The sequence below is a fragment of the Ursus arctos genome, unplaced genomic scaffold (genome assembly GCF_023065955.2).
Source record: "Ursus arctos isolate Adak ecotype North America unplaced genomic scaffold, UrsArc2.0 scaffold_10, whole genome shotgun sequence".
Taxonomy (NCBI): domain Eukaryota; kingdom Metazoa; phylum Chordata; class Mammalia; order Carnivora; family Ursidae; genus Ursus; species Ursus arctos.
Window position 1 is genome coordinate 698522 of NW_026622764.1, and position 12320 is coordinate 710841.

At 62.2% G+C, this 12320-nt stretch overlaps 1 protein-coding gene across 1 annotated transcript; it reads left to right on the plus strand.

The window, feature by feature from the left end:
* The first annotated feature begins 594 nt into the window (after nucleotides 1–594).
* LOC125280861 (nascent polypeptide-associated complex subunit alpha, muscle-specific form-like) lies at nucleotides 595–10644 on the plus strand. The gene is made up of 2 exons (XM_044380202.3): nucleotides 595–2597; nucleotides 3278–10644. The coding sequence occupies exons 1-2, from the start codon at nucleotides 2425–2427 to the stop codon at nucleotides 7869–7871; spliced, it is 4767 nt and encodes a 1588-aa protein (XP_044236137.2). The 5' UTR covers nucleotides 595–2424; the 3' UTR covers nucleotides 7872–10644.
* The last annotated feature ends 1676 nt before the right edge of the window (nucleotides 10645–12320 follow it).

A 12320-nucleotide genomic window follows, 5' to 3' on the forward strand; every position in this document is an offset into this window, starting at 1 on the left:
CTCGGCATCGAAGCCATGGCTTGGAGATCGTGGCGGGAAGCGTCCGGTGCCGACAGCAGAGAAACAGGGCTCAGTCCATACCAAGCTGCCCTCACTCTGCACCCCTGCCAGAGCTGCTTCCCATTCAGACTCGGGGATCCTGGCGCCTGTAGGCAAAGGAAGCTGCAAGGGCGCACGAGGCCACGTGGCTGGTCCTCAGGGGCCGTGTTCAGACGTCAGAATGACTCCAGAGCTATTTCAGCCCTCGAGTGACTCAACCTGCAGTCATGAAGGTGAATGGAAGGGCCAAGGGAGCAACGGCCCCCAGCAGGGTGGCTAGAGTTGTGGCTGGCGGTGTGGTCGGCTCCTCCAGGAGGCCCCCATCGGCACCCGCACCAGGCCCTGCCTGCACGCCGAGGTCCTGGGCCCAGAGGCCCCCGTGTAGGATGCAGGCGGCGGGCTCTGCTGCAGCCACCATCCCCATGAAGCTAGGACCCGCACACAACGACAGGTGCCTGGGGCGACTGCGCAGTGACAGTGTTGGCCCGGCGCTCAGTCCCAGCCGTGAGCTCAGCCAGCACCGACAGGCCCTGTGTGAGTCAGGTATGGAGCTAGGGTCTGGACTCCTCAGAGATGGGCGTCTGGTCGTCTGCCCGGGAGTCAGTCTGGCTGGGATGAGCACTGAGGCCCAGGGCTCCAGGTGGGGTGAGGCTTCCATGGGCATCTTCCAGAGCACGGGTCCCAGAAGGAGGGACACGAGCATGGACGGGCAAGCAGGAATGCAGCACGAGGAGGTGGTGCCAAGAGCTCAGGGCTGTAGCCTTGTCCGCAGCAGGAGTTTGGACCCAGTTGTAGACACGGCGGAGGCCAGAGCACATGGGTGTGCAGTCGGAGAGGTGGCCATGAGGCGGAGGGAAACGTGGGACTGCAAAGCCCGGCCAGGCAGGCGGCAGCTGGGGCCGTGCAGGTGCTGGGAGGGAGTTCAGCCACATGTGACGTGCCTGTGAGACCCTGGTGTCGGGCCAGACGCACAGAGCTGGGCATCCCAGGTGAGCTCCCCACACTTGTGAGCCGCCCGGACAGTGTTCCAGTCCCGGTGCCGCGCTCAGACCCAGTATCTGCACAGCAACGTGTGAGAGAACGCAGTAAAGTAAGATAAGCCCGAGCAAGCCCAGGGCACTGGTGGGGCGCCCAGCAAAGTCAACGGCAGAGCCTCGGGATGAATCGCGCGAAGAGACATGGGGATGACTGCTGTCTTGTGCCTCTGGGAAACAAAGCCGTGCCGCCAGCCAGCTACCCATCAGAGCAGGAGGCCACGGATCCCAGCGCTCGGTCCAGAGACAGAGCCGTGGGGACAGTCAGGTCGCAGGAGTGCTGGCACTGACCAAGGTCTCCTCCCGGTCCCCGCAGGTCCTGGGCTGCGTCTCCTTGGGGCTGCCTTTGAAGCCGTGGAGATGAAGCTTGTGGGCTCTGGAGGAAGCTTGGACCATGGAGCCCCGAGTGGCCACTGACAACCTACCCTGGCAGGAAAAGTGAGGTCTCTGATGACCCTGCAGAGAGTAGTGGGAGAGAGGATGTCCCCACACGCCTTGGGGGCCAATGTGTGAGCAGTGTGGGCGCCCATGTGCCTGGCCAGCCCCTCGGCGGTCCTGCGCTGGACGGGTGCAGCTGTGGCCCAGGAATCAGCTGGTGCTCACTGCGTGCACATGTGGCCCGGTGGCCATGCTGGCTCACACTGCTCGGGCTTAGGAATGGATTCAGGTTTCTGTTTTGCTTTAGGGTCCTAACTCACCAAATGCACAGCTGTCTGAGGTTGGGAAAGAGCCCGACCTATCCCTGGGATTCTCCGAGTGGGGTCCCTGGGCCAGCAGTGGCGGTGGCTCGGAAGCCTTGTCGGGAGGCAAGTGCTCAGGCCCCTGGTGGACGAGAGTCAGGCATGGGGGTAGTGCCCCCGCACTCCGGGTCATCACAGGTTGTCTGGTGTCTGAGGACAACTAATGCTGCCCCTCTCCCCGAACTGACCGCAGCTGGGTGGACTGGGGGCTCTCGGGGAGCCTGTGGGGGCAGGCGTCCACGGTCACGCCCCCCGAAACGAGTACTTCCCGGTGTGGTCAGGCTGCTGGGTGACAGACCACCTGCGGCTCTGGGCACGTCCTCACAGCTAATTAAGAAGACGCGTGTGGCGTCTACATGCAGAGCCCTCTTTTCTGGGAAATGCATAAAAGCATGAAAAGTATCATGTGTATTTCCTTTCAATCTGGTATCTAAGTCCACATTGGGCCATGCAGTTTGCCGCTTCACGTATGCCGTGAGCACTTTCCCAGCCAGGACAGCGCTCTCGCTTCCATGGGCGTGTGCCGTGTGTGAAACAGCCTGGTGCTGCACGTTTAGAATGCGGCCAACGCTCTAACGTCGTCCAAAGCAGCGTGAAGACTGTCGAGCAGGATGTGGTTCTGTCGTGCTCCGCGACCGTCTGCTTGGAAGGACTCACTAGAAGCCAGAACGGCCGGGCTGTGTCCTGTGCATCTTCACAGATGTGCCTCCGCCCACCAGGGAGGACCTCCTGTGCCAGGCTGTGCAGAAGCCACATCAGGCGCCCGAGACCCCGTCCCCAGGAGGTCTGTCAGTGGCTGGGTTGAGGTCAAGGGCCTGTGGCTGCCGTGCTGATAAGAGTCTCTCGGGGACAGAGGCTCAGGCCCCTCAGCCACGGGGAACCTCTGAGAGCATTCTGGGGTGCCCCCTGTACCTGGCGAGCCCCATCCACTCTGCTTGGCAGCGAAGACCACTTCCTCCAGGGGTTCACCACCCTCCGTTCCTGCCCCTGAGACCTTCCCCAAAGCTGAGGCCCTCCGTGTCTTCCCAGGCCTGTGGTTGTCCACGGGTCTTGAGTCAGGATATAACCGTGGTATTAACTTCATTTCTCATACCTCAAGTTAGATATGCATAGAACCCCACAGAAAGTGTTAATTTCCTATGCTTACTTTTCCCCAATTATACGAGCATCGTATATCCGCTGTAAAAACAGTCCAATACCGCACACACACACATCCACTTTCCAAAGTGCTTCCACAGAGCTAGTAACCCTTGGAAGGACAGCAGTCTTGAGTGGGCAGCAAACGGCAGCCCAAGAGGCCATGCGTGTCCCTCGTCTCTGCATCTCCAGGCTCCCAGGCCTCTGTCCTTCCCCCAGATTTTTGGGGTATTTGAAATGTGATTGCTCCACAGGAAATATTCTCTGAAGTCACCTTGGAAGACAACAAAGATAAAATCTGTGACGATTGATTTTTTTTTCCTGCAGCTCCAAGCGTGGCAGGACGTATGGCAGTAAGAAGTGCGTGGACGTCCAAGCCCTGAGAAAGAAGGTCAGCAGCGTGACGTGTGACCCGGCAGCCCGGGCCGTCCTCAGCAGCCTGCTGCTCTATGTCACGGATCTCCAGGACAGGCCCCCAGAGCCACCTCCCACCAGGAGGGCAGAGGGCAGAGAGAGCAGGGCCCCACGCTCGCCTGACAGCCAGGACACCCACCGGCGGCCCACGTGCTTCCAGCTCCTGCAGGCCAAGTTCATGGGCTCGGGCCGCGAGCCCCGCCTCAAGAAGGCCCGGGAGGTGGGGAGGCTGATTTCCAAGGACAAGCAGGGCCCCAGCAGGAGCTTGGTGACCGCCACCATCAACAAGCTCCTGGAGAAGACCCGGGAGGGAGCCGGCCGCCCCCCGCAGGACCCGGGGCCGCCCCACGGGCAGAAGCCCCGGCAGGGCCTCCCAACCGGGAAGGGCACCGTGAAAAACATCCTGAAGATATTCCTGGCCGCAGAGGAGAAGGAGGTCCGCGAGGAGCCCAAAGCTGCCAGGGGGCCCCTGCCGAAGTTGGCCCCCAAGAGGGGCTCCATCCTGTCCAAGCTGCGGGAGAAGTTTGAGCAGAGCGGCTGTCTTTGTTCAGAGGCCAGTGTGCTGCCGCTCCGCACAGACGGGAGGAAGAAGAAGAACACGCAGAGGAGGAAGACGCAGAGGCCCGAGACCCGCGTGCTCTGCATGGCCACCATGGCCAGCACCTGCATCCGGACACCGCTAGCCCGCTTCCTGGCCTGCACCGCGGAGCCCGTGCTGGCCTTCAACATCGCCACTGTTGTCTGTGCCCCCAGGAGCTGGCTGTCCCACTGCGCCAAAATCAGCCGCTCCCATCAGGGGCGCGTGCCCAGGGGAGGAACGGGCACATCCCCCACCGCAGGGGACATAGTGCCCAGGGGAAGTAAAACAGCAGGACAGGGACAGCCTGGTGGCGGGCCCACACAGCCACCAGCACCCTGGGCCATGGCTCCCGGGGACAGCCTGGAAACGGCGTTCCTGGGAGGGGGGCCCGAGCCCATCCCCGGGCCAGCCCCCTCTCCTGCCTCCCACAGGGGTGCGGCCCTTCCTGGCGGTGAGCCCGTGGTGTCCCTACTCAAACCAGCCAGCCCAGGGCATACCAGGGCAACAGGAGGTGACAGGATAGGCCTGCCCCCCGCAGGGGACACTTCACAGCGCACCGGGGGCCCTGGGGAAGCCAGGGTGGGCCTGTGGCCTGGACTCCCGGGCGCAGGAGCAGGGATGGCCCCCGAGGTTGCCCTGATGGTTTGCAGTTCTGAGGATGAAACAGAAGGAGTGACTCTAGGCTCGGAAGGAGACCCCCTGTTTGCTGTCCAGGCGACTTTCCCGGAACAGAAGGTAGCGGGACATATCCCGCCCTTTCTGGCGCCCGCCGCCCAGGCTCTGCAACGCGCACAGTCAGCTGTGGAGTCTCCCCAGATAACTGTCACACGGCCAGTCATGTACCAAATGCCACCACCTCCTGCCACACTGCCAAAGGCCGTGGAGTCTCTCCAGGTGACTGTCACCCGGCCGGACATGTACCAATTGCCACCATCTCCTGCCTCGCTGCTGAAGGCCGTGGAGTCTCCCCAAGTGACTGTCACCCGGCCGGACACGTACCAATTGCCACCATCTCCTGCCATGTTGTCCAAGGCCGTGGAGTCTCCCCAGATGACTGTGACCCGGCCGGACACGTACCAATTGCCACCATCTCCTGCCACGTGGTCCAAGGCCATGGAGTCTCCCCAGATGACAGTCACCCGGCTGGACACATACCAATTGCCACCATCTCCTGCCACGTGGTCCAAGGCCATGGAGTCTCCCCAGATGACTGTCACCCAGCCAGACACGTATGAAATGCCACCATCTCCTGCCATGCTGTCCAAGGCCATGGAGTCTCCCCAGGTGACGGTCATCCGGCCGGACACGTACCAATTGCCACCATCTCCTGCCACGTTGTCCAAGGCCGTGGAGTCTCCCCAGATGACTGTCACCCGGCCGGACACGTACCAATTGCCACCATCTCCTGCCACGTGGTCCAAGGCCATGGAGTCTCCCCAGGTGACTGTCACCCGGCCGGACATGTACCAATTGCCACCATCTCCTGCCACGTGGTCCAAGGCCATGGAGTCTCCCCAGGTGACTGTCACCCGGCCGGACACGTACCAATTGCCACCATCTCCTGCCACGTGGTCCAAGGCCATGGAGTCTCCCCAGATGACTGTCACCCGGCCGGACACATACGAAATGCCACCATCTCCTGCCACACTGTCCAAGGCCACGGAGTCTCCCCAGATGACTGTCACCCGGCCGGACACGTACAAAATGCCACCACCTCCTGCCACACTGCCGAAGGCATCAAGTCGTGGAGACAAAGCTTCTAGTCTTCAGAGCAGTGGAGGCGGGGGTGGGGGTGGGCTTGAAATTGCTCAAGTGCCGTTTCCCACAGGGACAGACGGTGAGAGCACCAGGGCAGCCGGCATGGCTGAGGGTGCCCTCAAAGTCCTGAGTGTCCCACCTGCAAGGGGTGTCACCAGCATGGGTCAGGACCTCCCAGCAGCAGTTCCTCAGAAACGTCCCACTCGAGGAAAGGCAAACACATACAGCTTTGGGGATTCAAAGGAGCTCCAGCGCCCTGAGGGTCCGGCAGGAGAGGACGTGGCTGAGCTGGCCTGTGAGAAGCATCACTTGCCAGCATCAGGTGACAGGTTGGTCCGTGGCGGGGGTGCCCCATGGCATCATCCCACGGCCTCAGAGGCTCGGAGAGGGGACAGCCCCTCGGCCCCTGGCCATCAGCGAGAGCTGCCTGCTGACATGGGACACCCGGCGGGCGTCTCAGCACCGCTGGAGGTCACCCCCAGAGACAGGACCCAGTCTGACAGTCCGACCTCCACGGACGAGAAGGTCCTGTGTGAGCGAGAGCTCAGGGGGCCGTCACTAAGGGACCCTGCCCAGCCCATCCTGCGGGCTGCAGGGAGCACCAGCCCCGGCCTCAGCGGCAACAGACCCACCTCCTTCAGCAAATGCCCCAAACTAACTCCCGAAGCCCCTAGATGGGTGGCAGCCACAGGGGCCACAGAGAGTCACGCCACACCAGTGGCTGGTCACGTCCCAAGCCCCATAAACAGCATGGCCAGAAAGGGGAACCCAGTGTGTGAGGAAGAGAGTGGCCCACCGCCAGCGCACCACAGCCTTGCTGCCGTGGCTCTGACCCGGGCCACCAGCCCCCTGCGTGGCTCGGCACCAGCCGGGCCCCAGAGGCATCTGCTCAGAGCTGCAGAGAGCGGCGCCTGTGGGGGTTCAGGGCAGCGCCGGCCGGAGGCCCCCAGGTCCCCGGCCGCTGTGTCACTGGAGGTGGCAGGCGCCCCGCTCATGTTGGCTGAGCCGCGCACGACTGCTGTGGCCAAGGGTGAAGCTAGCGCAGTGGCAGGAGGCACAGGTGCCGCAGCTGTGCACGGGAGCCCCTGGGGGGGCGAAGTGATCCCAGTCCCAGGCTGGGCTCACCCTGTGCCCCCGGGCAGCGCTGTGGTGGGGCCTCCACCTTCACCTCCTGAGAACCCACAGGCCAAAGCGGACAAGCACGTCCTGCCCCAAAACCAGGTTCCTCCCGGCGCTGGGGCTCCCCGCCAGCCTCTATCACCGGGAGCCGCAGCAGAAGGGCAGTGGGGAGGTGGGGCGCCCCAGAAGTGCCCCAACCCCCGGGCACACCCGCCGCCTGCATCCCTCATGAGGGCTGGCTCCCGGGAGGGAGTCGAGGTGGGGGTCAGGCATCAGCCACAGGCAGGCCTGGGGGCACTGGAGAGGGCTGCAGGGCCCATGAAGCTGGATGGCCCCCCAGAGAAGGGGGTAGCTCCGTGGGGCCCGAAGCCTCTGTCATGTGCTGCAAAAGAGAGTCCAACACGGCCCAGGGAGGTTGAGGTGGGCCATGGCGCTGAGGTGGGGGCCACTGAAGTGGGGACGAATCACCAACACACTGAGAAAGGCCCAGAACATGCACGGGGACAGCGGGCGTGGCGTGCAGAGACCCCCCCTCGGGGACACGGTGCGCAGGCTGGAGAGAACCAAGCACCTTCCCCCCCAGGGAAGCCGGGGCGCCCAGCGCAGGCCCAGGACGACAGGATGGTGACCCGCATCTCAGCAGGCCCCCCCAGCAACTCACTGGAAGCAGTGTCCACTGCAGGTGCAAAGGGCAGGTCCCGGAGACCAGCCCCCAGGGGCAGCCAGGCGGAGCCCGGAGTACCACACAAGGTGGGAGAAAACCAGCCCACAGTGGATAGGAGCCAGCGGTCTTCTGGCCCCGAGCCAGTGCCTGGCTCCACAGTGCCCGCACCCAAGCTCGGGGGCTGCCAGACGCCCTGTGCCCCAGCCCAGGAGGAGCCCCCAAACACCCTGGAGGCAGGGGGCAGCACGCTGGAGCGTGAACGCCGCAGAAGGCTGGCGCACTTTGCCAAGTACAGAGCCCAGAGCTTTGGCGACCAGCGGTCCTTTGATCTGTCCTTCAGACCAACAGTTATCAGGGCCAATGACACGTTCGAACTTCCCAAGTGAGGCCCTGGGTTCCAGACACGGACATGCCTGGCACCTCAGTGTCAGCGCCTCGCTCAGGCTGCTTTCCTGCCTCCAATCCACATGGCCTCGCACGTGCGTGTCCAGAGTGCGCTGTGGCGGATCCCTTTCCTGCTTGGTAACTGGTCGTGGGAGGGCCACGTCCCCGAACTGTGGAGCTCTGCAGCGTCTTCCTGGGGCCCATGCGGCTTCTCCTTGGGGATGGAAGAGCGAGGACGAGGGACAGCCCAGGACATCCAGGTGCTTGTCCCCACGGGTCCCGTTCTTTACGGCGCTCGAGGGCACCCAGGTCCACATTGCTCTCTGCGCACGGAGCCGCATTGTTTCCACACCTTCATGTTCACCTCTGAGCCTTGTGGGCGTCTCTCCTGCCCTGTCTTGGTGGCTCTGGCTGCCTTGCTCTTTGTGGTGTCACCTGTAGGCCGCGGCCCCTCCGCTCCGCATGGGCGGGTGAGTCGCCCGTGAAGTGCCCGCGGGGCCAGAGTGGAACAAACCACGGGGACACTGTTGTCAGTCCCACAGGAAGGGGCGCTGAGCAGGGATGGATGTTTCCAGACGCACGTCCCAAGCAGCGTCCCTGCGGGCGCCATGTGCAGAGCACAGGGAACCTCCACAGTGCCGTGTCCCACCGCTGCCCATGGGGCCTTGCTGCCTGTCCTCCTGCCCGGGCCGTTTGATCTTCTTCCGTGCTTCTCAGTCTCTATGATGATGCTTCTGCCGTCTAGAGTAGTTGAGTATTATATAGAAGCGTAAGGAAAGAAATAAAAAAAAAAATCCCTGGTAATCACGTGACCTCAAGGTAATTTCTGTGACTATGGCGCAGCCACACTGGGAGTCACATCTTGTGTACGGTGTTCAACTCTCAACGCTATAGTGCACCAGCTTCAGGGCCATCAAGTGGCCTCAAGAAAGCGCCGGCTCCCGAGGGGACGGCTGTCCTGCACACGCTGTGCACATGACGCCCCATCTGCAGAAGGGGGTTCCTGCCTCTCGAATATGCTGTGCTGCTGGCTGCCCTTCAGGTGAGCGACGTTCTAAGCAATGTCTACCCATCCCGTAGAAGCTTCCTTGACGCGCTGACTGGAACGTCCACATGGAGAAGGTGCTTTCTGACCAGACCTTCGGTCGGTGCTCAGCCCTGGTCCTGTGCAGGGCGGGCAGGGTGAGAGCGGCTGCGGCGCCTCCTCCGGGCCTGCCTGATGTGACCACGGTGCACGGAGGTTCTTGCGGGGCTCAGCAGGAGGCAGAGGGTCCATGTGGCCAGCGGTGCTCCATCCAGCAGCAGGCCCACTTCCTGCTGCCCACCCCTCAAGCCAGCGGTTCAAAGTCCGGCACATCGGCACTTTCCACGGCGGAGGTGTCCCGAGTCTGGGAGTCCCGGGACAGCGATGCTTGGCCTCCTCTGTAGAGGAGAGATAGTGCCCCCCGCGCACTGCGAGGGCTCATGGCATGACAGTGTGTGACAGTGGCCTGTGTACACGGTGCTGCCCACGCCCTTGTCTGGGCACCTGGGAGCCCTGGGGGGGCACCTCGCCAGCTGCGTCTGGCTCCTACTTGGAGTCGAGGGCCAGTGGGAGACAGGGGCCGTCCCACGTCTGCTGGAGGACGGGGTGTCCCTTCCTGGGGGCTCCCAGGCTTGGGGGGGTCCAGTGCCCCCCCCTTGGGAATCTCGGGATGGCTGCATCTAGTCGGCTGGCTTCCTGGCACTGCAAACCCCGTGAGGCGCTGGGCACATGCTCGGGGGTGGGGCCCAGCAGAGGCTGTGCTCACACCCGCGGCGTCTTTGCGGGAGCTGGAGGGGGACCGTGTGCCCCTGCGCCTGGCAGGGCACCGCCTTACTCACTGTCCTCCTTCCTCCTTCGTGCCAGAGGATCTGAGGCCATGTTTGGCAAAGAATGTGATGACAGAGGAGATAAAAATATTATATTCACTGAGTGTTCCCTTTTTAAAATAAGCGGTAGGCTTGTGTTGCTATTTTTAAACAGACCAGAAAGTCCGCTGGAGAATGCTCAGAGGGTGTGAGTCCAAGTGCTGGAATCAGACTGTCCTCCAGATGCAGCTTCAAGCAGGTCGCGCTCCCAGCTCTGCTCGACGCCTGGCAAGCGTGGGGCCCTGCTCCCCGTTCACCAAATACGGCCGCAGGTCCGCTGCCTGTGCCAGAGCGGCTGGCGGTCAAAGGTGAATTTCCACGGGGGCTTGACGGTGCTCAGTGTGTGTTCCCATTACACAAAGGCCACGTGGCTGGAGGACCCCACGGAAGCAGGTGTCTCCACGCAAAGAAGGCCCCTGAGCCCACCTGCCCGGGAACAGCTGAGACAGAAGGGTGGCCGCCCGAGGGCAGTCGGCATCGCAACAAGGGGACGTGTATATGAGCTGGTCAGCTGATGGGCGTGCTTCGTGGAGCTGTGGACATGAAGGCCTGCTTCAGGCTTCTTCTGCTGTTTACAGACCCGCTTGTGAGCCAGCCCGTCTCAGGTGCTCCATCCACGAATGCCTGCGGTTAGGACTCCACAAACTCAGCGTCTCTTCCTTATTTGAGTTTCGATCTTGTAATTATGTGATTATGTAATAACCCCAGCTGTTCAAGTCTATGTTCTGTTTTATCACTTTTTGTATACTAACATCTGTAAAATGGGTTTTTTAGCAAAAAACTACTAACTGTATTTTATTTGTTGTGTTCTTCCCTTTGAATTTTTACTAACATTATTCAGCTAGAGATAATTTCAAAAACAGAAATAAAATATGTTTCCTATCACAGGCAGGGTGGGGTCATCTTGGTGTCGCTTCGGATGCTTCCTTTGTGGCCCTGCAGGCAAGGGGCGGGTCTTTCGGGCGAGGTGGGGGAGCCCTGGGCGCAGCGGAGCCGGTCACGTGGCCACCACAGGGCCCTGCAGCTCCCGGAACTCTGGGGTGGACAGGTGAGGCCGGACCGGGCGCCCCACCCTTTGGTGACAGCGGCTCTCAACTGCACCCCCGGGGAGGGGCCTTTCCAGTGGCTGGGTGTGCACGCACAGGCTCCTCCAGCCCTCCCCAGAGCTGGCCTCTGCACTAGACCTTCCCGTGGGGCTCCAGGACAGAGCCCCGCAGTCCTGCCACAGGCTGGCCATGTGGCCTTGGGAGAGGTCCATGTGTGTGCATGTGTGCACACTGTGGGGGTGTCTGGGAGGGGGAGATGGTGGGTGTGCGAGCGCGTGCCTGCTCCTGTTTTCCCCGCCCTGAAATGAAACCACCACACCTGCTGTGCTGGTCCTCGAGGCACTGAGTTAGGGCCTGGGCTGTCAGCACTTGGCACCCACCCTGCCAGCACCATGACCGCCTGCACGCAGTGTCACTTGGGAGCTGCCAGGGGAGGCTCCGCGCTCCCTGTGGGTGACAGAAGCTCCCTGGCGCTGGCTACCCGACCGGACCCTTATTCCCGGTCCTGCTTGCCGGACACGCAGTCACGGGTCTACTCTGCCCACCTTGACATAACCCCTCTCTTCAGTCCGCACTCTTGTTTGCGAGAAAGGCATGGGCACCTTGCGTCCCTGGGCCTCAAAGTGCAGGCAAGGAGGGTCACACGGTGCGAGGCCCACAGACGCTCACACCCTGTGAACAACTGCAAACGTGTCATGCTGCCAGGGGGTCACCTGCCCCCATCCTGGGGGGCTTTTCCAGTCCCCCAATCTGTCAGCTCTCCAGCGACCACCCCGTCGGTATTTCTGCCGCACAGCTTCCCTGAGAAGATACTCGCTGCAGGAGGGGAGCCGCTCCCGGCTACTGGCTCGCTCCAGGAAAACCCCCAGCAGGCTGTGCACGGATACCCCCTCTTCTGTAAACACGCTTCCCTCTTCTGTGGCTTCGGCAAGCAGGAGGTCCTGCTGGCACCTCCGAGGAGGCCTGTCTTATCCCACTGTCGCTGAAACTGAAGGCCCGGGCTGCCCATGGGGCCGCTGGGCACATATGACCCCCACTCCCTGCCCTGGACGCACACACAAAGAGCCTCCTTCTCCCCACACCCTGGCCTGCCCAGCCAGAACCGTGTCGAACAAGCTCAGGGGGAAAGAGAACCGACAAGACTCGGTCTTCAGGTTAAATGGGCTCCAGCTAGTCAGGACCCCCTGGGCTGCCGCGGGACCCGCAGGACATGACATCAGCAGAAATAAGCCCCTCACAAAAGCACAGGTCCCTGGAGGAGCCCCGTTCACAGTGACAGAGAGCAGGAGGGGCCCAAGGGCTGAGGGCAGAGTTTATGGGGGACCCAGTTTCTGTTTGGGAAGGTGAGAAAGTTCGGGAGACAGAGGGTGGTGCTGGTCACACAATAACGGGAATGTGTTTAAGGCCCCTGAGCTCTTGGCTCACTGAAAACCGGGTCCAATGCTAAGTCGTATGGGATGTATATTTTAGCACCATTTTGAAAGCAGGAGAGGTCGGTATGTGGCCTTGGCGTCA

Excerpts from the sequence above, each read along its gene's own strand:
- LOC125280861 (XM_044380202.3), top strand. The coding sequence starts at position 2,425 with ATGTGGTTCTGTCGTGCTCCGCGACCGTCTGCTTGGAAGGACTCACTA. Across the intron at positions 2,598-3,277 it reads CGAGACCCCGTCCCCAGGAG|CTCCAAGCGTGGCAGGACGT; the intron begins GTCTGTCAGTGG and ends TTTTTCCTGCAG.